The following is a 26,102-nucleotide window of genomic DNA, read 5'->3' on the forward strand; positions in this document are numbered from 1 at the left end:
TGTGAGCCCACCTCGCTGCTCCATCTGCCTCCCTGAGCCCAGCGGCTACATCTTGTCAGGTTGCGGGGTCCTCAGGGGTGGTGACCAGGCCAGCGTGCCAGGCCCTGCCGCTGGCACAGAGGGAAAGGGTGCAGCTTCAGGATTCAGCGGGGACGGGAGGGTCAAGGGAGGCCACAGAGCAGCCCCTCCCTTGGTTCTGTGGTGGGAGCTGGGGTCGTGTGCAGCCCTGCAGAGGAGAGGCGAGGGCCACACTGGGTGCTTCCAAGGTGACAAAGCCAGGAGGGCTGGGCTGGGCTGGGCTGGGCTGGGGGTGCGGGGCTCTCGCCTTCCCCACTAAGAGTGATGGGCACTGACCACCAGACACTCGGTAATGGCTGAGTGGACATCGCACTCTGGTCCATCCACATTCCTGAGGCTCTGACACTACCTAGGGGGACGCCTAAAGACTGGCAGATTTTCCTCCCCAATAAACAACAAACGTGTGTTGTTAAAACAGTAAGAAGGATTGTAGATACGTAATCAGTGATTTTTCATTCATGAGCTCTTAAAAGATTTTAATTTAAGGGCTTCTAAATCTAAGCCTGTTCAATTCAGTATACTGTTTCTCATTCTGTTGTCAGTGTTTTTACATACGTTAATATCTATGTTTTATATACGTCCACATCAGCCAAACAACCTTGATTCCAGGCCAGCTGTCTACCTGACCTGCAGCATGTGTTTATTGCGTGACTTAGCACACCCCAGATAACAATCTCCACCTGTCCTAGTGGCGTGTGTGTGCGCGTGTGTGCATTTGGGAGGCTGGGCGTGGGCACGCTGCTCCTGACCCAGGGGTCCCTGCCCCTGCCCCAGAGGGCTGGTCTCGGCATGGCATCCTGTGAAGGCCCAGTCACAGGGGGACAGTGACGTCCCTCAGCAGGGTCCCCAGCAGGCTTCAGCACTGGCCCCACCTCAGGTCAGAGCATTTGTTCTCCGAGGGGTGACGTGTGCTGTCCACAGCTGTCACTCCTGAGGTCACACACCCAGTAAATGGCTGAGCCAGGACTGGCCGCGCCCCCTCTTCATCCAGAGGCCTTGCTCAAAGCACGGGCCTCTGGGAACACAGAGCTCCCACTTGGGAGCTGCCAGCCCGTGTGGGGGCCGTGGAGACCGCTGTGGGAGTGTGAGAAGGTTATGTGGGAAAGGTCGTCACGGGGTAGTGACCGACACACACACCTTAGCTTACGGAGATAACACGAGCTGCGAGCTGGGGCCCCAGTAGATTTGGACCAGATGGTGTCCCCGAGCTCTTGCTGGTCGCACTTGAGAAGCAGGTGAGGATGCCGGCGGTGCTGAAACCGTCTTCTCACCTGTGGAAGCGGCGTGGCCGGCCCTGGTCAGCACTCGCTCGGGACAGTGAACGCCAGGCCCTGGGTCTGCACATCCCTCCCCGGCCCGCTTTGCCTTTGCCCATCCACGTCTCATCTCAGACACCCGCCAGAGAGGGACTTGTCCACAGACGTGCCAGGCCGTCTGGTGTTCCAGTGGCCTTGTGATGACGTGGCAGCAGTGTTTCCAAGGACAACTGCAAAACCTGGGTCCCTCTAATGCAGCTGCGCACCTTTCCCACTGCAGAGGTTAGCTCCGCTCAGTGCCGCCGACATGGATGGCGTCCCCACTGGGGACGTGGGGCTCACGTGGAAAACCAGGCCGACTGACGTTTGCTCGTGCGCGTCCCTGTGGGCCCTCTAGCACTGAACGTGGCAGGTCCACGCCTCCCAGGGGGCCGCAGGCTCAGGTGCTCGGGGGTTCTGAGACCTTGGGCAGGTGCCTTCGGAGGTGTTCCAGCTGACAGGGAGGGCCGTCTTCTTACGAGGTTGTTCACGTGCATGGTGTCCTCTTTCTGTGTTCCCTTTTTAACTTAGCTGGGAAGTTCTCTGCCTGAAATGCTGTCAGGTAAGGACTCGGGTCTCCAAGTGTACCGATAGCTGCAGACTGATCGCAGCGCCTGCTGCCGACTGTACCTTCCTCTTCCGAAACCAATAAAAGTTTTCCGTGGAAACCACTCATTGTTTGTTTGAATTGAACCGTTAGTAGCTCTCAGTACCTGTCCCAGTGTCCCCCGGTGCTTGTCATAGCCAGCACGCCTCCCGTCCAGTCGTGCCGCTCAGCCAAGGGCTGCAGGCCCTCTGGACCAAGATGACACTCGTTCCTGCTGGAGCATCGAGCCCTGTGGCTTTGTCAGGTCGTATGGGTTCAAAATGGGGAAGCGGGAGAGGTGTGTGTGTGTGTGTATGTGTGTGTGTGCGCGCGCGGAGTGCTGGGCGGGCCCACCACTGCCCGTGTTTGCAAGTCTTTCCTGCCCAGTCACACTTAAAGACTGTCACCTAGTAACTCCCACACCTTTTCTGTTCCAGCAGGTGGGAAAATTTTGTTTGCACAGACAGACCATAAGAGAGTTTTCATTTTAAATAACAGGTAGTGAGCATGCCAGACAGATTTAGAGGTGAAAGCAGTTTTGATAGTTTGGGGGTTAAGGAGTCAGCTTTCAGATGGTTTATTAAAAAGCTCTGTCCTGTGATGTGTCAGGTTTGAGATACGTGGGGGGCCCAGGGCTCCCTCCTCTTCCTGGCAATTCACCTTCCCTCACGTCCCTGTGGCTGACACACCTGGACGCGCATTTCGTCTTGTCTCAGGAAACCAGGTGGCACAGCCTCTTCAGATGACCCTGACCCTGGGCTTCCCGTGCCTCCCCTGTGTGTGGTTTAATGGGAACACTGAGCTGAGGCCCCTGCCCCCGTGACCACTCAGAAAGGATCCATGCAGCTAAAGGCTTGTTTTCACCCACAGTCCTTTCCGAGGGTAAACATTTGCTCCCGCGTTGCCTAGGGCGTCAGGTGGGAGTGCCCACACCCTTGTTCTCAGTCTGTCCGACCCTCCTTGTCTGGGATGGAGCAGGGGACCGCTGACACCAGTCCCACTCACCTCGTGCGTGTTTTCATCTGATGCGCCAATTACAAGCCTCTACAACCCTCAAAAGGGAGGTGGGTAAGTGAGCGCCCTGCTTCTAATGGAGAAAGGGAGGAATTTGCAAACTGGAGACGCAGCCCTGGGTTGGAGCCCTAGTTTTCCTTCCTGCAGCCAGCCTAGTCCCTGCGCTGCCCCTTCTCGGGGGCCAGGTCGCGGGGGCTTTGGGAGGGAGAGCTGGGTGACCTTCCCATGCAGACACCCCTTTATACTCTGCAGCATTCCCTCCTCTCTCGTCTCAGTAAGGATTGTGTCCAAGACCCAGCATAGCTCAGTGGACTTGACTTTTTCTCCTGTGAATGTAGGTTACCATTCAAACATGCAGCCATAACACCAACTTATCAGTCGGATGATAAGATTTGACTGCTTCAAAATAGGGATGTGCATTTTTGAGAGCCCCGTTTAAATTTAAAATCTTGGGGGAGATGAGTGGGGAAATTCAAAACAAACCCCCACCCAGCTAGAAGTTCTACTAGACGATCAAGTAATTTCACCATGACCTTTCCCACCATGAATATGACAAAGGTTAAAGTCTGAAGGGTTCTGCTGAGGCTGGGATACAGTCTTGTCTTGAGTAAGCATGTTAAGCCATTAAAAGTTGGAGTTGGCGTGGTACCCTTCACAAGGGCCGGAGACCGTGTCCTGGGTTTAACAGTCACTTCCCATTGCACACGGCTTAGTGACCTGATGCTTGATTCCTGCCTCAAGCCTTGTGCTTTAGAAGCTGGGCTCGTTTTCGTGTGGCATAGCCCCTCTGCATTGAGGTCAGTTTCTGGGGGACCTCCCCACACCAAGGCTCCCAGCCACCCATGTGGCTGCGCACATTCCCCTTCTGAAGTTGGGTCCTTTAGGGAGCAGAGGCCTGGGAGAAGCTCTCCTGCAGGCTCGAGGGCTACTGTCAACAGTTTGGTCCACACAGGCCATCAGAGCCAATTTAACAATTGACCAGACACAAACACTGGGTGTGACTATGCCATAAAACACTCAGGAAAGAGCTGGAGCACTGAGATGAGTACTGTTTCAAGTTAAAATACCCGTAATTCATGTTAATTAGAAAATGGACTTGGCTACCCCGCACATCTGAGCAGGGACACTTGGGCGTGAAACTCCAGACTGCCAGTCCCTGGGCCCTCTGCCCAGCTGCTCCTCTCCCTGGACACGGCTGTTAGCAGCAGGGTAGGGAGAGGACATTCTGGAAGCCATTCTCTAATGAAGGTGGTGGGGCCCTGGGGCATTAGGAGCGCAGGTCTTCAGTGGGCATCAGCTCGCACGCCAGCCTGTGGAGCAGGTCCCCTGTCTTGGCAGTCCGTGTGGTGCGGGGTCACCTGTGGTCCTCAGGTGGCTGGGACATCCAGCACCCTGGAGCTCAGCCTGTCAGCTCATGTCTGTTGGGATTTAGGGAGATTAACATTGCTGAAATCACAGAATAGGAAAAAAAACTGATTTTCTTTTTTAGTAAGTAGGGGAAAAAAAGAATATGAATATATACCACAGTAATGTTAAACTATAAATTGAATTTATACAATTTCATTACAAACTTTCTGTCCTTTGTGTAGCATTTCTCCCTAAATTACTGTTTGGTGACTTGGATTTTTTTTGTTCCCTTTGGCATTCCAGATTTATTAGGAGTGTGGGGGTGGGAGAGCATTACCGAAATACCAGCACTCCTGATACACTATACCACCGTTTGGAATACTGTCCTTTCTTAAGAAAGAGCCTTTAAGAACTGTACCGTGCCCTAAAACCCCCAGTGTGTTTTCTTTGCCACCAGCGTTCCGAAACTTCGACACTTGATTGACGCACCAGGTCCTGTGTTTACAAAGAGTGAGCATTAGGTGGCTCTTGATAAGTGAACTCTCACTGAGTTTTTCTTCTAAACCTGAAAATATTTACTTCAGCCATTTCAGTCAGCATCACTTTTCCCGTGAATTGTAATTTTGACACCAGCAGCTAATGGACTTACTTAGCTAATGGCATGCATTATATTGGTCATTCTAATTGTATTGATCGTTGCAGTTGAGTTGTGGAATTAGGTTCTAATCAAAGCTCTAATATTAGCTTATTTAGCTTAATTCAGGTGTTGGGACTCACAAGTTTAAGACCAGCAGGGCTGTTACCTTCGTGCTGTGCAACCAGAGGCAAATAAAAGCACAGCTAAGTGTCCTCGTATGTTCATGCCTTGTTCCCTGCAGGGTAAGAACGCTGGCCATGTGCACAGTGGCCTGCCTGCCCTGCCGCCTCCCCACCCCACCCCCACCCCCTATTGCTTGAGTATTTCATACCGTTTTGAAGTCTGTAATATCAACTCTGATGACTGGGGCGAATGCACTCACGAATCGGGGCCTTGGTTTCGTGGTTTATGAGCCGGGGATTAATTGCTTCCTGTCCAATGGCCCCTGTCGGCCTAGGCAGGCACATGGGTGTGTTCACGATCTTTTGCAGTAAGCTCTCCAAACACTTGGTTTTATTTTGCCACAGAATTTCTTCCTTCTACTTATTAAAACATTCCCTACTGCTGCCCTTGATCAAGTTCACCTCTGAAGGATAGAAGCTGAATTTAGAGTAAAATTCACACAGTGCTTTGTTTTGCAGGTCTTGAGTCACCTCGTCCAAACATCATCCTGGGGTTGGTAATCTGTCAAAAAATAAAACGGCCTTCAAATGCTGGAGAATTCGACAAGGTAGAGGAGAAGCGGTCCCGACTGCAGACCCAGGAAGAAATGGATGTTTCGGTCTACCCCAGAGTGCCTCCAGCCTCGCAGTCCGAGAAGAAGCCCCCCAAGTATCAGCTCTGCTCTGGGGACTCAGCTGTCGGCACCACTCCCCCGGGGTCACCCCCGCCGCCGCCCCCTCTTCCAGAGCCTCCTGTTGTGCCGGCTTCGTCGGCTTCGTCGTCATCGTCGGTGTTAAAAATACTGTCGTCCCTCAAACCGGGAGCCACGAGCACCGCCAGCACCGCCGAGGCACCCACTGCTTCAGCCACAGTCACAGCGGCCGCTTCCTCTGCATTGAAAACAGCTTCGCCCCTGGAGCACATCCTGCAGACTCTGTTTGGGAAGAAAAAGTCCTTTGACCCTCCTGCCAAGGAGCCTGTGGAATCCGTCCCTGCCGCCCAGCAAGACGCCAAGGCCAAGGCTGAGTGTGGGCTGCCGGCAGCGCCCTTGCTGGATCCGATTGTCCAGCAGTTTGGTCAGCTGTCAAAAGAGAAGGCTCTGGAGGAGGAGGAGGATGACAGGCCGTATGACCCCGAGGAAGAGTACGGTCCTGACAGAGCCTTCGACACGCAGCTCAGCGACCTGGGGCACCGGCCGGACGGCGAGAAGGCCCCTGAGAGTGCCGAGCGTGAGGAGGTGGCCTACGATCCAGAGGACGAGACGATTTTAGAAGAAGCCAAAGTGACCGTGGACGACCTGCCCAACCGGATGTGTGCAGACGTCCAAGGCGCTTCCGCGGACAGGCCGGCCACCTATGCTGCCGACAGCTCCACCCCATCTTTGGTCGAGCAGCAGAAGATGATAGAAGAACTCAACAAGCAGATCGAGGAGCAGAAGCGACAAGTGCAGGAGCAGGAGGAGGCGCTCCGGCTGCAGAGGGCCGCCGTGGGGGCCTCCATGGCTCACTTCTCTGTGTCCGATGCACTGATGTCGCCGCCCCCAAAGGCGGCGCTGCCTAAAGCTGAGCTCTTTCCACAGGAGCAGCCGGCTGCAGGCCGGGCAGCAGCGCCCCCCGCCAGTCAGGGGCCAGGCCCAGGCTCCGACCCGAGACAGAGCCAGAGCCAGAGCCAGAGCCGGGACCCGCGGCAGGCGCGGCGACTGGCCGAGAGCAGCGAGAGCGAGGCCTCCAAGGCCACCTGCACGCCCAGCGCCCCGCCCGGAGGGGCCGCTGCCGCCCAGGGGCCTGCGCCAGCCCCAGAAGAAAAGGAGTCGTGGGCTCCCCATGACGAGGCTGCGTTGCCGGCCCAGCAGGACAGCCCCGCGGGGGAGCCCTCGGAGAGTCCGGCCCAGCCGCCTGCTGAGAGCGGCCCCCCCACGGCCAGACCTGCTCGGAAGGTGCTGCTGCCCACGCCCCCGGGCGCTGCTTTCCCATCCACCTTCCCTTTGCAGAACGCCAGCCAGAATTTCAGTTCTGTGGGGAGGGATGTCTTCTCAAGCCCGGCGTTCACATCTCAGGAGAAATCCTTTGGTTCGTCCCAGTATGAGGACCCAAGAAATGCTCTGTTTGCTGAAAAAAGTGACCGTTCAGCAGTTGAAACTGAAGGAGACAGAGCCCCACAGTCCAGACCTGGCGAGGGGGCCGCTCCGTTTCCCCCACCTGGACAGAAAGGGGCCCCTCTGCCCCAGTTTCAGGGGCAGCGTGAGCCCACACCACGCACCTTCGGGATGTCGGGGCTTCATGGCCCCAATTTCCCAGGACCCAGGGGCCCAGTCCCTCCATTTCAGGAAGAGAATGTCATCTCCAACAGCGATGGGCCGAGGGGACCTCCACCGGCCAGGTTCGCAGCCCAGAAGGGTCCCATTCCTTCCTTATTCTCAGGGCCACATGGGCCACCTCCCTACGGGGACAACAGGGGTCCCTCCCCCTCTCACCCTGGGGGGCCCAGAGGGGCAGCACCACCCCAATTCGAAGAACGCAAGGATCCCCACGGGGAAAAAAGAGAGTTCCAGGACACTGCATACAACGAGATGGCCGGCCCTCCGTCTCAGTTCGAAGGACCAGAACAAGGCCAGTTCATGGGGAACAGGGGCGTGGCACCTTTCCAGTTTGGGGGCCCAAGGAGGCCTCTGCTGTCTCAGTTTAAAGGGCCCCGAGGAGGGCCTCCTCCCGCTCAATTTGGGGGTCAGAGAGGACCAGCCCCTGGCCATTTTGTGGGCCCAAGGGGGCCGCATCCTAGTCAGTTTGAAGGACCCAGAGGCCAAGCCCCAAATTTCATGCCAGGACCCAGAGGAATTCAGCCTCAGCAGTTTGAAGAGCAAAGGGTGAATTCGCCGCCGAGATTTGCAAATCAAAGGGCGCCAGCACCCCTGCAGTTTGGTGGACCAAGGGGTTCTTCTGCTCCTTTTCCTGAGAAAAATGAGCAGGCGCCTTCCCGCTTCCACTTTCAGGGCCAGCCCACCCCAGTGATGAAGCCGGTGCCCAGGCCACTGCTGGAGCTGCCCAGCCACCCCCCCCAGCACCGCAAGGACCGCTGGGACGAGGCTGGCCCACCTTCCGGGGCACCTGGACCAGGCCCCGAGGCTGACGCGCAGTGGGCCTCGCCCGACTTCCGAGAGGGCAAAGGCCACGAGTACAGAAACCAGACTTTGGAAGGGCGACAGAGGGAGCGGTTTGAAGCTGGGCCCAAAGAGAAACCACTGGACGAGCCTGAAGGGCAGCCCGAGGGACGGCAGGGTCGCACCTTCGATGAGAGGAGACGGGAGCGGGAGTACGGGAAGCCCTGGGATCGTGAGCGGAGCAGGAATTGGGGCCGAGAGCGGGACTGGGACCGGGGCCGCGAGTGGGACAGACACCGCGAGAAAGACTCCTGCCGAGAGTGGGACAAAAGCAAAGAGCGGAGCACAAACAGGGACAGAGAGCGGGAACGGAGCAGGAACCGGGACCGGAGGCGGGACAGGGAGAGGTCTCGAAGCAGAGACCGGGACCGTGAAAAGGCCCGGGAACGTGAGCGGGGCCGAGACCGCAAGGACCGCAGCAAAAGCAAGGAGAGCACGCGGGACCCAAAGGCCGACACCCCACGGGCCGCCGAGCCCGCCGCCCAGACCTAGCGGCCAGCCCAGGCCTGCGTTAAAGGCTTGGTGTCAGTCCCTGGCTGGCGTGGTCTCAGCTGGGCAACCATCCTTTTTAAAAGCCAAGTTCATAAAATGTGTCGAACAAATAGTTTTTCAAATAGGTATGAACTTAGATGCAGAATAGAGTAGAATATTCTGGACTTCAAAAATTACTGTAATTTTGTGTATAATGGTTTCTTACAAAATTTCACATCTTTACAATTCTGATGCTTTTTTAAAAAATAAGAACTCTTAATATTTCCATTTAAAATTACTGAAATGGGAAAATGTCTACAAAAGCATATTGCTTTTTTTCAGATTATAAAGTTATCTTTTCCAATAACTTGACTATGGTAAATTTTAAGGGAGTTTCAGTGGACCTTAGAGCCATACCTTGCTGACATCTCATCTGTATTTCTAGGCTTCCCAAGCTGTTTTTACAGGTTAACAGGCTCTCCCCAAAGCGTAGGGCCGAGGGCGAGCAGTATCAGCCGCCTCTGGAATGCTGAGAAACAAAGCTTGCCAGTGCATTTTCCTTTTGTCAAAGAAATTGGAATTAGGAATTTCAACTGGGAAACAAAACACATTTCTTAGTTTTGCTCAGTTTTTATATGTCACCTTATACTTTTTTTTGAAAACATGCTTAAAAGCAACATCTGAGTAGAATTTGTTACATTTTGAATAACAACTTATTGAAAACGGTTTAAATTTTAGCAGCCTAAACAAAGTGAGAAAATAAACCAATTAAGTGTACTTTAAAGGGGGGGGTGGGTTTCTTTGGTTCGAATAATCAGGAACATGTCGGTTGTTGAACTTCATCATCTGAGCAGTTCTTCCTGTATCCCAGGCAAAATGCACTCGCTCTAAACTTATATTTGTGAGGTGATAAATTTTAAAGTTTGTCTTTGAAAATGGAACAATATTTGTATAAAGTCTGAGATGACAAATAGTGATTTTAGTTCAAGAACTACAAACTAGAAAGCATTCACTGTGAAAGACAGTGTATTGCTTCTTGTCATGTATTTTTTGAGTTCTGAAGTGTGACGAAGAGAAAACCTTGCTAACTTATTTGTACAAATTCACTTTGGTAATTTTTTTATATTTTCATAAACTTACTTTTGCAAATGTAAAATTAGAGTTTCATTTGTTCTTTGGAGTCTGTTATTCCCTTGTACGTCACTACAGAGTTTTCACTTTCTAGCACAGATGTTTAAATTTGAAAGGATCGAGAACTCAGCAGTTGGGATGATTGGTATAATAAACCAAGTGGCATAGGCTAAATTACATTCAAGTGGTGTCAAGTTCCAACATCTAATACGATGTGAAGGGTTTTTTACACGTGAAACAAATTTTTCTAATTTAAATACACAAGTGTAAAAATCAAGTGTGTTTCTTTAGGTTTACTTGATAGGAATTTCTGTAAATTGTATTTTATATTGCAAAGTATTATATCACTGTACATTAAAACATGGAACTTCATAGGTTTTGTTACTTGAAGTAGAATAAACATCTACAGGTTTTCTGTCTCGTGTGTCATCACATCTCTTCCACGTGGGGAAGCTGGGGACCCCTTCACACCCAAGCTTGGGTGGACCCAACCGGCATGACCTGCTGACGACTGGATGCCTCTAGTCCGACCTGGAGGTGGTGACCCACACCTACCGCTGTTGTCTTCGGGTCTTGTTCTATCAGAACAGGAAGCCTGAAGCTGGTACAGGAAGAAGAGACAAGTGCGTGGTTAGACGATGACCAGTGATGTGGTCAACGCAGGTCCCCAGGGTCAGCAGGCACGCGGTGGGCCAAGCCTCACCTGACACCTGGTTTAAAGGAGCACGGGGCTGGTTGGGAAGCACGTGGTGAGGCAGCATTGGTAGCTCAGGGCGGTCCCTCGAGGGGAGTGGGGGGCAGTGAGCGCCCAGCACTGCTGGGAGCAGGAACACCTAGATGTTCTGGGCAGGACAGGTAGCCCCTGTTGCCCTGTTGGGTGAAGAGTCAGTACCAACTGCCGCCTCGTTTCCCAGCTGAGCGCACAGCAAACCAGGGCCAAGGCCCTGAGCCTAAGTGCATTTCACTGGGGCCCCGCCGTGGGCAGTCCCTGCCTCCTGCAGACCACTGTCCTCGAGCTGAGCATGCCTGACGACCCGCCAAGGCCAACGAGGGCATGCCGCTGCTTTACTCTTGGAGACAGCGCTACCAAGCCCCTGGTGGCTGAGGTACTGCTAAGCAGTAAAGCAGATTCTTTCAGGCTGGATGCTGAGAGTGCTGGCAGCTGCCCGCTTCCAGACGCCCCACCCACCAGAACAGTTCCCCCAGAACGTGACTGATATGCTCCACTGAGAAACCCTCAGTCCTGTGTGACTGCTTGGACTGGCTCTCACCTGCCTTCAGCCCAAAGCCTGCCCTTCACATGCTCCATGACACCCACCACCCTACTTTCCTCCAGCCTGTGACCCCACTTCGCATCAGGCACACACGGTACAGGGCGTGCTGTGCAGAGCTTGGCTCTAGGAACCTGACCAAGGAGGAGTCCGGCCAGCTGAGGACACAGGCCAGGCCCCAGAAGCCGTGTTCCGGTCGGGAATCCCCCCGGGGCTGGGGCTGCGACGCGGTTGTGTGGAACGAGCCCCTGCGCTTCAGCCGCCTTGGCAGAGGCAGCTGGGGGGGACGCAGGGAGCTGTTTCACCAGAAAACGCAAGACTCCGGGGCCTCCCACAGAGGGACACCAAAGGGGCAGGGTGCTGCCCCTCTCCCCTCCACCCCCAGCATCCAGGAACACAGGGAGGTAGTGTCCCTGGGGAGGGGCACAGCAGGGGGCCTGCGCTCTCCAAGGGGCCTGAGCCCCAGAACACAGCCTGCAGGCATGCCTGCCACATCGGCTCCCCCTTCTAAAATTTCTGGTTGTACCTTGTCCGGTCCGCCAGGCCGTGTCACACAGCTGCCCCTCCTGTAAGGGAGCTAATCAGGGTCTTAGTAAAAAAGAGGAGTTATGAAGCCGCACGGAGGGCTACCACCTTGTATGTCAGGCACTGCGTGTCAGAAAACTGACAGTAACCTGTGCTGGTGAGGACGCGGGGTGACTGGTATGTCCCTCACTGCAGGGAGGAGGGGGAGGTGGCTTGTTGAGTGCAACCCCACAGCCCAGCGATCCCCCTGCAAGACGTCTTCCCCAGACCGTGCATTATTGTGGGATAACATCTCCCAGAGGCCAAAGATTGGTTCTGGGGGCACATCTTGGGTATTGCACGGGGCCACAGCCCCCAAAGTACTCCTGTAGGATCGGAATGTCATGAGGGAGACGGCACTTAAGGAAAATAGGCTAGACAGGCCTCTTAGGGTGCAGTAATTTTTAAAAGATTGAGAAACTGCTCTAAACAAATGAAAACTTACTTTCACACAAGTCTGTAAGCAAATCTTTACAGTGATTTATTCAAAATTGCCCAAACAGGAACCCACCTACATGCCCTTCGATCAATGAAGATAAACGGTGGCCCCGCCACAAGTGGGGTGACAGAAAGGAACAGAATGCTAGGACAGTGAGTCTCAGACGCATGGAGAAAGGGAACGGCGCCACACCATAGGCCACCAGCCAAGGATCCTGTCACGTGACATGCCGATAAGGCAAAACTCTACCTCCAGTCTTGGTGATGGGGCGTCCTCCCTGAGAAGCTGGCAGAAACGCACATGCACACCTGGCCCGGGATGCGAGGGCTGAGCAGCCTGTCACCCACCCAGGTGAGTCACCAGGGGTGTGACCCACCTCAACCCTCAGGGCATAACTGGCAGTGTGTCTGTGCTTCTTTGCTGGCCTCCAGGTCTCATGCACAAAGGTCCCCTCGACCAGGAACACACAGGATTCCAGGAACAGTGGCCCAGCAGTCACACAGCCACACCAGCCACACCACCATGGGCCCAGCACCTCCACAGGCCTTGCTTGCAGCACCCTTTAAGCCATAGTTTCCAAACAAAGACAGTAGCAGTCATGCTCCCACCCAACATGACACACCGTCCCCAAAATGCGCCGCCGTCCCCAGGACACAGTCCCTCTCTGCCTCCAGCCATGTTTAATCTTCTGAGATTCACACTTCCGCATGCTGCCCTGTCCTGCAAACTCTGGGAATAAGGCCAACCACTCTTGACACAGGAAGTAAGAAGAAATGAAAACCAAAGTATGTGGTTAATAAGCAGACAAGCATATTCATATCAAAGTAGGAAGACAGTCATTTTTGCAGTCGATTATCTGGTCACGTCTAGTGTTTATGAAATCCTCCTTCCACTGCTCACACTATGCTCCTCTGGCCGTCAACCAGCCCGTGCTGGGCAGGTTCCGTGCCTGGTGGGACACCAAACCCCCTTCCTGCTGGTCTGTGCTATCAGTAGTCCTGCCTGAATTACAGCATTGTCATTGTTCTCCACTGACTGTAGTAAGAGGAGCTGGAGTGCTAAGAGATGCCCCAGTTCGCCTCCCCCTCACTGGGCAGCAGCAGCTGGCTTCCCCTGGACAGGCCCATCTCCCCAGCCAGTACAGCCTCTGTCTTTGCCCTGAGATTCATTGGTGTGAAGACTGCAAAGTGGCCGAGCAGAGTCTCAGCCACCCGCCCAATCCCAGTGAGTGGTCCCTGAGTCCTCTGGAGGACGCGCCACTGCCCTGGGATTGAGCCCTCTGGAATCCAAAGCTGCAGGAACAGGAGCACAGATTTTGCTGGTGGACCAGTAGAGATTATAGTGAGAGGAGCCACCCTCTTTCCCGGTTAATTCCCTGGTTCCTGAATCCTGGCTTTGGAGTGAGGGCAGCATATGTCAGTTGCTGACTCAGCAAATGTGTCCTGGAAAACATGCCAGGCCCTGCATGATGGTGCCATCTAGCTGGAGCTGTAACTGAGTCTACAGCAGGCCATGAAACCCATCCATCAGGACGGCCACGACCCCGAGCACCGACACCACACGCCGGCGGGGACGTGGGGCCACGGGAACCCTCAGTCACTGTGGGGAAAGCAAACGGGGCAGCCGCTTTGGAGGACAGTTTGGCGGTTTCTTACAGAGCTAAACATACTCCTAGGATCCAGCAATCAGGCTCCTTGGTATTTACCCGAAGGAGCTGGAAGCTTGTCCACACGAAACCTGCACACGGACGTTTACGGCAGCTTTATGCACAATCGCCAGAAGTTGGAAGCCACCAGGATGTCCTCCAGTGGGTGATGGATAAGCAAACTGTCCATCCAGACAGTGGAATGTTACTCAGCACTAACAAGAAATGTGCCGCCGGGCCATGAAAAGACACGGAGGGACCTTAAATGCACGTGACTAAGCGAGAGAAGCCAATCAGAAAAGGCTGCACCCGTGTGATTCCAACTACACGACCTTCTGGAAAAGACAAAACCAAGGAGACAGTGAAGACCGGTGGATTCCAGGGAGTGTGGGGGGGTGCGGGGGATGGACAGGGGGGCACAGGGCACGTTCAGGGCAGTGAACTACTGTGTCCGGACACTTTTCTCCCGTCCACTGTTAGGTCGCAGGGAGACGTCGTGACCCACAGCACACCCTGGCTCCGTGAGCTCGTGCTGGAACGCCACTCGGATAAGCACCTCGCGTACGCGCACCCGCCGGGCTCGGACGGCTTCCCGCGCCGCCCACACTGGGCCGGGGCGGCCGGGAACCTCCCCTCCCCTCCCCTCCATGCGCGCGCAGGCTGGGGGCGGCCGCCACGGGCGGGGGCGGGGCGGTGGGCGGTTGAAGGGCGGGGCCCGCGGGGAGGGCGGGAGCGCAGGGGGAGGAGCTGCCGTTGGGGGCGGGGCGGCGCAGGCGCACTGGGGCGGCGGTTTCCGGCGCGCCGCCCGCCGGAGCACGTCCGTCGCCGGCCCGCCCGCCGCCGCGCGACCCCCGCCGTTGGCGCCGGCATGTCGGGCCCCGGGCCGCGGGAGCCGCCGCAGGCGCAGGCGGGCGGGCCGGCGGGCCCCGAGGGCGCGGACGCGGCGCTGGGCGAGGCGGGGCTGAGCTTCACGACCACCGACCTGAGCCTGGTGGAGATGACGGAGATCGAGTACACGCAGCTGCAGCACATCCTGTACTCGCACATGGAGGCGGCGGCGGCCGACGGCGAGCTCGAGACGCGCCTCAACTCGGCCTTCCTGGCGGCCGCGGCGCCGGGCGCGGCGGCGGGGGGCTTCGCGGCGTCCGGGGCCGCGCCGCCCGTGTACCCGGTGCTGTGCCCGCCCGCGCTGGCCGACGGCGGCTTCGCGGGCGCCAGCCCGTGCCTGGGCCACATCGACTTCCAGGAGCTGCGCATGATGCTGCTGAGCGAGGCGGGCGCGCCCCCCGCCGGCGCCGCCGAGAAGACGCCGGGCGCCGACGGGCCCGGCCCGGGCGCCCCGCGGCCCAAGGCGCCCGACGGCGCCGGCAAGGAGAACGCGGCGGCCGGGGAGGGCGCGCCCGAGGCGCGGGCCAAGTCGGCCGTGCGCGTCCGCCTGGAGGACCGCTTCAACAGCATCCCCGCCGAGCCCCAGCCCGCGCCGCGCGGCGCCGAGCCCTCCGAGCCGGGCGTGGCGCTCAACAAGTGGGTGCCGCACGGCCGACGGGGCGCACGGGGCGGCCCGGCCGCCTGCGCGGGGTCTGGGCGTGGGCGGCGCCCGTGGCGAGGCCTCCCGGGGACACTGCGCGTCGCGGGCGGGCACTGCGGCCGAGGGGGCAGCGTCCGCCGCGGCGCCGCGTCACTTTGTCGGCCCCCTCCCTGCGCTTGTCCCCGGTTTACGGCGTGGCCCCTCGGTTTCGGAGGTTGGCCCCGCAGAAGAGACTGGTGCCGAGGGTGTGGTGGGCAGGGAGCCATAAGTAGCGGCGGCACCTTCCTCTGAGGAGGCTGGCAGCTTGTCCGCCGCGGCGCTGGCCGCCCAGTTTCTAGAGGTGGCCCCGACGGGGCGCTCAGCGGAACAGATGCGAGCCCCCTAGAAGGTGGGGTGTAGCCGTTACGCTGCCGTGGTCGATGGTCGCGGTGCTTCGCAGTGTTGGGAGCGGGACGTGGCTGTCCAAGGAGCAGTCCCACACACGTGCCTTCCCACAATGTCAGACTTCGTTAGAATGAAGCCCTGGCTCTGGTCCTACTGACTCGGTTTCCCACGGGCATTAACCAAGGCTCCAGCCAGAGCATAGCCTCCAATGGTCGAGGGACAGCAGTTTCACTCAGGAGGGTCACACAGATTTGCAAGCAGTAAGGTGAGGCAAGGTGAACCGTCTAAGGAACGAAGGAGGAGAGAGTCCAGTGTCCAGCGAGAGTCCCTTTGGCACCGGGGTGCTTAGCGTCCGGTGTCAGTCAGGCTGGGCTGGTGAGACGGTCAGGAGGCGAGGCTTCAAGCACTCGGTCTGGGACGAGTACAGGTGCGGCTGTCAGCTCGGCTGAGGCCTGAGCCATGAACCATCGGAGAGCTGTGATCTTACGCTCGAGACTGGGTGGGTGCGGTGCCCCCATCTGCAGTCCCAGAAAGCCATCAGATGGTCACACTCCAGCCTGCAAGTGGAGTTATCTGGTTAGAGCGTTCACTGGGTACCCCGTGCAGGGGGTGCTGTGGCATGACCTTCACTTTGTGACTGACAGCTGTCGGAATTATTAGTGTCCATTCTGTGTTCATAATGAATGCTCTGTACGAGGAGGCTGTCTGCCACACGTCATTCACGGTTCTGGGTTTGCTTTTGTCTCGGCAGTTTGGTGACTCTCATTCGACACCCATCTGAATTGATGAACGTGCCTCTTCAGCAACAAAACAAATGTACGACCTTAGTGAAGAATAAGACCGCAGCTGCCACCACTGCCCTGCAGTTCACCTACCCGTTGTTTACCACCAACGCCTGTACCAGCGGCGCGGGCACCAGTCTTGCACAGACACAGGTACTGGGGGATGCGCGTGGCCTCGCTCTTTGGTGTTCAATGAATTGAACTCACTAGGTCCCAAGGATTTGTTTTTTCATTGAGCGTAATAACCTTTTAAAATCGAGGTATTTAGTGGTTTGGGAATATTGAAAAGGCCTGAGGGCACCTACAGTTCTTCACATGGCATACTAATAGCAGCGACGTCACTTCTTTCCAGTGCATTTTGTTTGTGCAGTAAAGAGGAGAGCAAGTTGCATGTTGATAAAATTCCTTTTCTGCCTCATCTTTTCCAGAGTTCTAGTAACTCGTGTTCTATCCTTGACACTGCCAAGCAGCAGGATATCGGATTGCCGAGAGCGTTTTCTTTCTGTTATCAGCAAGAAATTGAATCCACTAAGCAGACTTTAGGCAGTAGAAACAGAGCTTTGCCTGAGCAAGTGTGGATTAAAGTGGGAGGTAAGCCACCAAGCGAAAGGAGATGCCATAAACAACATCTAAAGGCCAATAATAGATTAAGAAGAATATGTGGAAAGGGAGCACGTACTTCTGCTCCTGCCTGACCTTTGCCTGTCTGTCCTTGTGGCCTTAGGCCCTGGAGTGGGGAGAGGTGGTTTATAGACCTGAACAGGTCTTGAAAGTGTCTTTATATGTCGGCCCCTTCCACCCCTCCTAACCCAGTCTTCTCACTTTGAACATTCTTCTGAATTTTGAATGTCCTACTTACGCTTGGTATGGGGACATTGAGTTCAGGGGCTGCTTTTTAAAATTGTAAATTCCGTAAACAGAAAAATGATAAATTTACATAAATTTCCAGCTATCTTCAACTTAACCAAAGCACGTAGTTTTTTGTTTATTTATCTTTTTATATTTTGTGAGCAAGGCAGGAGTCTGAAATCTGCTAGAAGCTTTAGGAGACAATCTGCAGACGGGCGAAGGATTGAGTTGGGGGCACGAAGCTGTAATGTGATTCAGAAAGTCTTAGAAATAAAGAAACTGCTGAAGGCAAGCTTTGCTTACCTTGAAAGTTAACTCGCAGTCCCTCCCTCCCTGGAAGCAAAGTATTTTTCAAGTAGTCCAACAAAATAACAGCTCCCGGAGCTTTTCCAGAGCTAATGAGCCACAGGATGGGTGGGGGCTGCTGCTTTCTCCTGTGGCAATAATTCATTTTCTCCTTGTTTTTGTGACATTTTATGCAAAAGCATATGTTAATATTTGTCAGGTATAAAGGTTAATATTAAAATAGTCACTGTACTGAGCACTCAGCTTGAGGAATAAAATACTACGAGTGCTTGTGAACTCCCCTGTGTGTCTCCCTTGAAAAGTTACCACAAGAAATGTGCTGGGTGATTCTTTGGCTCTAGAGAACTTGGCTTTGTGTGGCTTCTTGGGCATGCACGCCACCACACATGCCATTTAGATGCCTGCTGTTCTGTATTTGGTGGAAATTTGACTTACGTATTTCTGTAGCATCAACAGAAGCTATGATGTGATTACTCCTTCTGTGGGGAGAATCACTTGGAAAGTGAGGGCGTATTCAATCCTAAACCACTTAGGTTTTGTCCTCTTCTGAGAATTGCGGTTAAAATATCAGTTGTCGCGGTAGAATACTTTCAGGGTTTTTTTGCACTCTGAGTATCAGAAAAATCAAACAACTTTTGGGTCTGTCTGTTCGTAGATGACAGTTAATGCCTGTTGGTCAATGAAAGGGCATGACGGGTATACTGATTACATGACCTTCAGTGTTTTAATTGAGTTAGGGATTTATGTCTAGTTTGTGGTTCGCCCCGTGGAGCTGCACTCACCGCGCCCACGGAATTGCTGTGGTGGACAGCTCTTCCTCTTCCTTTCTCTGTGCTCCTGACCCGCCCGTGTTTGTATCTTGGGTTGAAGATGCCAAAAAATAGATTCAGCATTAATGGGGATAAGAAGAATAAAATGGAAACACTGCTGTTCTCTTCTTTTGCAAAGAAGAAGCGCTCTGCAAGCAAGCGGTAAACAAGAGGAATCGGGGCAGGATGCGTCCGTTGGACACGAGTGTGGAGCGAAGAGCCCTCGGAGAGATTCAGAACGTGGGCGAGGGCACCGCCGCCCAGGGCACCTGGCAGCCCTTGGAGTCTGCGCCGTCACACCTCGGGGAGCAGGCTCAGAGTGGGCCCCCTGGGGGCAGGTCTCAGCGCAGGGAGCGGCACAATCGCATGGAGAGAGACAGAAGGTAACGCGTGGCACTGTCCAGCCCCCTGCAGACTGTGCTCTCGGGCACGCAGGTCTGTTCAGATGTTAGTGATGCTGGGCGGGTTGTCTAAAACAGTCGTGGATCGTTTCTGTGTTCAGAGAGAGGAAAAGTGGATAAGCGTAAGCACTGACTGTTTTGCTAGGTGGATCGGGAGCCCTGAGCCCCCAGGTTTGCTCGCTCATTAGGAGAACTCAGGCTTTGGTTTATTACAGAGAAAGCACATGGCAAAATCTGAAAGGTGTGTGGGGAGAAGCCAGGGCTACCAAGTGCAGGCCCCCACTGGCCTCCTGGGGGTGACGCGGGAACATCTAACTTCCCGCTCCGAGTTCTGAGCCGCTGAGACGCTGCTGGCACAGACTCAGTGTCCCAAGAGTTTGCAGGGGCTGATCGTGTGGGCACGCAGCCAGTTCCGGACCCCAGAGGGCAAGCCGGTGTTTAACACTATTTGCACAGTTTGGGCCCCGGGAGCCCCTCTTAGCCAATGGTGGGGGGAGCCCTCCAGAAGTGAACATTCCCAGATTCTAGTCGGGCCAGCCTCTCAGCAGGCCTTTGTGAGAAGAGGGTACGCCTGCTGGGCTACGTGCCCTGCACCCCAAGTCACTCGCTTGGTTCTTTTAAGAATGTTGGGGAAGGAGGAGGTTAAAACTGTTAAGTCCTTTCATCTGTAGATTTTATTGGTGCTACTCGATGTAGAGCTAAAAGGCGTTTGATTTTTCTCTTGCAACTGGGTTTTTATACGATTTTCCCTAATGTAAAATGAATTAACTTAGTCATTTATTGAGCACTTTGTACCAGTTTCTGTTATAGGCTCAGGAAATACAGCATGGAGCAAGACAAGTCATTCTACTCTGAAGCCCCAGTGTTGAGCTAAGGCAGTTTGTTTCTTGTTAAAGGGATACATTAAAGCTGGCAGCCAGTGGGATACCATTAAATATGTGACGCACACACTTGATCTAACTGAAGGACCTCCCTGAAGGCAGTGGGTGTTACAGAGGGTGTTGTTCCTGGTGACATTTATTTACCGTGTTTCCCTGAAAATAAGCCCCAGCATGAGTTTTCAGGGGGACATCCCCTGAACATAAGCCCTAATGAGTCTTTTGGAGCAAAACTTAATATATTAACACCCAGTCTTATTTTTGGGGAAACACAGTAATAAATATTTACTGAATACCTGCTACGTGAAAACCCTGTCCTGTGTGTTTACAGTAAAAGTTTCAGTTCTTACTCTGCCATTTCCTAGTTTAACAAACTAATGCAAATTCTTCCCATCTCGCCTCAAGTTTCTGTCTATAAAATAGAGATATTCTCTACCATGTAGACTGGAGACTAGAATTAGACGCGCTGATATGGCGCCAAGCCTGGACGGTAGAGAACACCTGGTAATGCCAGCTATTTCCCAGACCGAGTCCCCAAAGAATTCCGAGTGTTCACTGGGGAAGATGAGGGGCAAGGACCACCTTGTGTAAGTTGTCCAGTGTCAGCTGCACAGGACTTTGCGTACTACTGGGTGTGATGTGTGGAAGTTAAAATGGTCAAGTCATAAGACTCCAGGTGTGTTTTAAATGATCCTGAACAAGACCAAGTTTCCGGATATCATCAGGCTGGTAGACTGTGATTCCCTTTGAACCAGGGCCCCTTGGAGAATCAAAGCTGGGAATCCTAGTGGTGACTGAGTCCTGGGCACACAGAGGGCAGGTTTATAACTGTCGACTGAAACAAGGACCTGCCCAGAAAAAGCACACACACCGAATTGGGCTTCTGATTTCAGGGTCTTGGATCCATACTTGCCCTGGACACGTGACCCTGGCCTTGCTCCTGGCCCGTGAGAAGAAACTAGGGAACACTCCCCAGGGAGGGTGGCAGGACTGGACACGGAGGTCCTGAGAGGAGGGGGGCCCTTCCCAGGCACTTGGTGGCCAGACCCCTGAGTTCTGATCCTTCGAGGGCACAAAGTCTTGCTCTGCTCCTGCCTTGCTTTCAGCTTCTCCATGTCATTACTTTGGATTTTGACTGTAGGCGCAGAATCCGCATTTGTTGTGATGAGCTGAACCTTTTAGTCCCGTTTTGCAATGCCGAGACTGATAAGGCGACAACTCTCCAGTGGACCACAGCATTCCTGAAATACATTCAGGAAAGACACGGAGACTCTCTTAAGAAGGTTAGTATTTATCAACTTCTCAGTGTTCTTATATGTCATTTTTTCCTCCAAAGATATACCACATTGTCCTTTGTTTCATGAAATCTAATGTCACTCACTGGTCCAGTGTGAACAATGAGCTCTACTCATTAATGGTGTAATTGACACTTATTAGAAGAGTGTGAAACACAGCTTGGATTTATTCACTAAACTACAGCATAGATATGACTTGAGTACCCAGTGTCATAACAGATTGAGCGCCTGCTGTATGCAGTGGGTTATACTGGGGTTTGAAGGGGTCTCAGAGGATGTGATTTTTTTTTTGCCCTCAGAAAACTTTGTGAAAGAGATGAAGCAAGAATAGCAAAAAATAAAAATAAAAATAGGCAGATAAATTTCAAATAGTCTGGGCTTCAGTGCACTCAGAAGGCAGAGAAGAGAGACGCTTGCATGGGCTGGCTGATCGGGGACAACCCGGGGCTTGGGGCCCAAGCACCTCAGTTCCTCTGCAGCCACACGGCTTGGACCCTGTCTGATCTGTGCCCAGCGAGCGCTCTTCCTTCCGTAGGGCCGAGTGCTCAGGGTGACAGTCCCGTCCGCCCCTTTGGTGGCGGTAGCGCTGGCTTCTGCGCTCTGCCGGGGGGCCTCGGTCCCGGGTACTGGCCTCAGAACTCGTGCTCAGGCCATGAGGCCTCAGTGAGAGAGGCCTGAGCACTGGACGGTGTTTTTCGTCTCAGCTCTTGTGTGCCTACACCACGAGTCTGATTAGAGAACTGACCGGAGGCTGGTCTGATAAATGTGGGACCTTTTTTAAAAGAGCCTCCTGTGTCTCGATCCTGGATGGCTGAGAGAACTTGTCCCCCGCCGGCCGATTCTCGGGCTGTGTGCTCAGAGTTTGTCCTTTTCCCCTGTCTGTGTCACATGACAGTTACATCTTGTGAATTATATAATCTCGTTACTTTCCTTGTATATCGAGTTGCATTTTCAAGCAATACTTATGCCAGATTTGTTCTAATTGGATCGTTCATAGTTATTTATAATATAGCTAACTCTTTAATTCTCTTTGTTAGAGGTAGACTATTGGCTTATTTTAATAAAATAAAGCTTTTATATTTTTTAAACGATTGAGTGTTTGGCTCCCTGTACCTGAGTCAGTAATTGATATAATTCATTTAACTACAATGAAGGCATTACAAGAACAAAAACACCTTGCTAACTATATACATATGTATATGCAAAGATGAACTAGATTAAAAACTTATGGATATTATATTTTACATATATTATGCTTCCTGGATATTTCTGAAATTTAATTACATTGAATTTGTAGATTGTTTCTATGTCAGATTTTAGGACCCACCAAGAAACAGGCTGAAGTGATGTCAACTAGCAATTTGTTTGGGGGAATTATAAAGTAAACAGCTTAAACACGTGTATACTCTGCAGTTTTCCTCAGCAACTTTTCCTCCTCTTACTTGCATGAATATTTTTGTTCTTAAGCTACAGTACATGAGAGTCTGAAGTGCTTTTCCTGTTATTTTAGGACACATTTTATTCTACAAGTCTTTCCTACTCTCACCAGGCTTCTGCTCATTCAGGATGTGGGGGTACTTTGAATAAGCCAGAGACACGGGTGGCCTGCGGGCGGCATCTGGAGAAGGAGACGCCGCTGTGCGGTCCCTGCCTGCCGAGGGGCGTCTTAGGGTTTTTCTGGTGTCTTGAGTTGGAAGTTTACTTACTTATTTTCAGTCTTTCACGTTTTCTGGTCAGTGCATTTAAAGCTGATGGCTGTCTTGGTGCTTCTTTGAAAATATCCCACAGGTTGGGATGTAAAGCTTCATTGTCTCGAAATGTCTTTAATCGCCTTGGTTGCCTCTTCAACATAGGAATTCTGTGGAAGTCGGTTCTTAATTTTCCACAGATGTGGGGGCTTCTTTGTGTCCTTTTAAGAACAGCTTTTTGTCTGTTTCTCACATTTATTTATTGCATTGTGATCAGTGAAGATGGTCTATCTGTATAAAAAAGCAGTTTTTAAAAGTTTATTGAGACTTCCATTGTGACTTCTTATGTGGTCAATTTTTTAAAGTTCCGTGGACGGGTGGAGTGCTCCCACTACCCCAGACGATTCAGGAGTTAGACCAGTGACAGCAGAGTACTTACACTGCCCTTCCTGGACATGAATTAAATATAAACCTGCTACAGCCCAGCAACAAAAAGGCAAACAACCTGATTCAAAACTGGGCAAAGGACTCGAATAGACATTTCTCCGGAGAAGATAGGCGAATGGCCCACAAGCCCATGAAAAGACGCTCAGTGTCCCTGATCACCAGGGAAATGCAGATCAAATCCACAGTGATGACACCCCATGCCCATTAGTTGTGGCTACGAAAACCAGGAAAACAGGTGTTGGGAGGATGCGCAGAAATTGGAACCCTTGGGACTGCTGGTGGGGGTGGAAATGGTGCGGCCACATGGAAAACAGTCTGGGCTCCTCAGAAAGTTCAGCACAGAACTGCCACACGATCCTGCTTTTCCACTTGTGGGTACTTAGCCAGAGAATTGAAAACCAACGGATGCTTGTACCAGAATGTTCCAGCAGTATGATTCACGACAGCCCAAGGTGGAAGCGACCCGTGTGCATTGACAGACGATGGACAAGCAAAACGGACATACAGACAAGGGCACACAGTACGCAGCCTGAGAAACAAGTGGCGTTCTGGCACGCGCTCCAGTACAGACGGCCTGGAGGACACTGCTCAGGGAAAGAGACCCGTCACAAAGGACAAATCCTGTGCGACCCACTCATGTGAGGTCCCTAGAGTCGTCAGACTCATGAGACAAAGTAGATGGTAGGTGCCAGGGGCTGGGGAGAGGCGTGGGGACGTAGTGTTTAATGTGGACAGAGTGTCAGTTTTACAAGGTGCAAAAGCTTCGCAAGTAGACCGTGGTGATGGCCACGCAGCAGTGAAAGTGCCTAATGCCCGTGAATTAACTCTCAAATGGTTAATGGCAGATTTTCTGTGAATAACTATTGTACCGTAATAAAACATACATGAGCCTAGATTTGAGTGTATAAGCATGCTATGTTTTACGAAAAAGCACAAAATGGACAGACTGTCCCAGTGACCTCCCATGTCCCTGTCACGGCATCAGGCACACTTCTGTTCTGCCCCACCACCCCATCCCCCACCCTCGCTGAGCTCTTTTAGAGCAGGGTGGACCTGGACCGCTCAGCACTTCCTTCCCAAATGTATCCTGAGAAGAAAAGGGCTGTTGAGAAGCCTGACCACAGGCCCAGCGTCACTGCCCGCCTCCTATTCCTGTGCCAAGGGGAGCAGAGCCCAGGTCTGGGGAGCCGCAAGGCAGAGACCTGGGTGGGCACGGAGGTGCCCGCCTCTCCAGGTGGCTCCCAGCTGACCCACCTGAGCCAGGACCCAAGCACTGCATTTGGTTAGTAGCTCTTACGTACCGTTGAGTCTGGAATGTCCCCCCTTCCGTCCCTGCTTGCCACTTACTTAGTGATGAGTCGGAGGACGGTGTCCGGGAGGGGGTCCCTCAGCCTCTGCATCCTGCATGCCCGTCACCTTCGTCTCCTAGAGGCTGCCAAGAGTCGGGTTGTCTGCTTCCACTGGCTTCTCCTTCCGGGAGGCCGAGGCTGACCGAGCACTCAGCCATTAAAATTAAGGCCTTTTAAAACGTGGATGGAGGCGGACGAGCGCAAACGGAGCCGCCAGCAGGGCGCCTGGGGTCAGAGCCCAGCCCCCGGGCCACGCCTGCCACAGCACTCACCAGTGTGCGTGGAAAGCAAATGCTCACTGTGGGGCACGTAATGGCTACAGAGTCTGTGGAGTGGTGGAACGTTCTGGAGATGGACAGTGCTGATGGCTGTCCACAGTGACTGCCTAATGTGTCTGAATTTCACACTCACAAATGGGATGTATATTTTACCACAATAAAAATAACAAATGTAAATATGGCTGCTTTTTAAAATGTAAGACAGCTTTACTGTATAATTAGGCATTTGGACAATCTGTTGGAAAAGTGAATAAAAACACGTGCAAATGTAACTGAAAAAATGTTTGAATCCCTATTTTTATCATATATACATATATACGTATATGTATATGTATGCTCCCTTAAAAGATGTGACATAAGTATGTGAATGGCCCCTGATTTTGTCATATATTCTGGAGATAGGTCAGCTCTTAATTTCCACCTTTTGTGTTTTTGAAGACAGCAGTTTTCGTGTCTGAATTCGGCATTAATGATCATTTCTCGACTTTAGGAATTTGAGAGTGTATTTTGCGGTAAAACTGGCAGAAGGCTAAAGTTGACCAGACCAGACTCCTTGGTGACGTGCCCCACACAGGAGAGTCTACAGAGCAGCCCAGCTATGGAGATGAAGTGACCAGAACTGAATCCTGATTCCTGGGAAGCAGACGGTCATTCCTTCCGGCCCAGAAACATTTCCACAGCCCTGGGGCTCTGCTCTGACAGTCTCACTCTAAAGGGATATGACTCGAGTTGATGGGACTCCAGTGGGGACTCTGAAAGCACATTTTGTAAAAACATTTAGAACAAAATACTTATCCATTAATGTCCTCTTAGACCATTGAGGATGAAGACATCTTGACAATTAGTAAGTAATTTTTCAATTATCTGTCTGATTCCATCATGTTTTCTTAACATGATAACTTAAAAAATTAACATCCCTTGTAATTGCTTTAGTCATACAAGGTACATTACTTTTTATTTATTTTATTTACATTTTAAATATGCCCCCTTAGCAGCTGGAACAAGTTAAATTGTTCTTCCCTAGAAGCAGTTTGGAAATTTATTTCATTAGTTTATCAACTCCCCTTGTAACGACTTCCGATCACGTAGTACTGTATTGCTAAATGCAGTCCTACTTAAACCTTTTTGCTGGAAACTTGCCAGCGATGTCCTTTCTAGGATGTCCCTACTTTTGTCCATAAATGAAATATTGTCACAGTAGGTTGCTCGGTGCCCTCGCTTCCATATTGAGAGTCATTACTTTTTGTGGAATAAACTGTAGTGTTTGGAACAGTTTTTCACATGAGTGGCTTTATTTATTACAACAGATAA

The 26,102-nt window shown here is 52.7% G+C and overlaps 2 protein-coding genes across 19 annotated transcripts in view; both read left to right on the top strand.

Annotated features, from left to right (window-relative positions):
• Nucleotides 1-10,291, top strand: part of DIDO1 (death inducer-obliterator 1) — a 49,295-nt gene extending 39,004 nt beyond the window's left edge. For all 15 annotated transcript variants that reach the window (XM_081034119.1, XM_081034117.1, XM_081034122.1 and 12 more), the window contains one exon: nt 5,599-10,291. In XM_081034119.1, coding sequence (XP_080890245.1) covers nt 5,599-8,768 — 3,170 coding nt within the window. In that variant the 3' untranslated portion in view covers nt 8,769-10,291. The remainder of the gene's footprint in view (nt 1-5,598) is intronic.
• Nucleotides 10,292-14,655: 4,364 nt separating this feature from the next.
• Nucleotides 14,656-26,061, top strand: TCFL5 (transcription factor like 5). Of its 4 annotated transcripts, none has more exons than XR_013992248.1 (7): nt 14,656-15,321; nt 16,461-16,644; nt 16,920-17,082; nt 18,595-18,838; nt 20,876-21,017; nt 23,083-23,845; nt 25,282-26,061. XR_013992248.1 is itself a non-coding variant. In XM_081033204.1 (6 exons), exons 1-6 carry the CDS (start codon nt 14,666-14,668, stop codon nt 25,402-25,404), a joined length of 1,512 nt encoding a protein of 503 aa, XP_080889330.1. In that variant the 5' UTR covers nt 14,656-14,665; the 3' UTR covers nt 25,405-26,061. The 4 variants fall into 4 exon arrangements, 2 of the variants coding, with proteins under 2 accessions (XP_080889330.1, XP_080889331.1); XR_013992249.1 differs by having other exon boundaries at nt 18,598-18,838; XM_081033204.1 differs by lacking the exon at nt 23,083-23,845.
• Nucleotides 26,062-26,102: the final 41 nt, after the last annotated feature.

The sequence above is a fragment of the Rhinolophus hipposideros genome (genome assembly GCF_964194185.1).
Source record: "Rhinolophus hipposideros genome assembly, chromosome: 22".
NCBI lineage: Eukaryota > Metazoa > Chordata > Mammalia > Chiroptera > Rhinolophidae > Rhinolophus > Rhinolophus hipposideros.

What these genes read in the sequence shown, in the direction of transcription:
- TCFL5 (XM_081033204.1), top strand. Translation starts at nt 14,666, where the DNA reads ATGTCGGGCCCCGGGCCGCGGGAGCCGCCGCAGGCGCAGGCGGGCGGG. An exon ending in CGCATGGAGAGAGACAGAAG is followed by an intron (nt 18,839 to 20,875) that starts GTAACGCGTGGC and finishes TTTTGACTGTAG; the next exon opens with GCGCAGAATCCGCATTTGTT. An exon ending in ACGGAGACTCTCTTAAGAAG is followed by an intron (nt 21,018 to 25,281) that starts GTTAGTATTTAT and finishes TCTCGACTTTAG; the next exon opens with GAATTTGAGAGTGTATTTTG.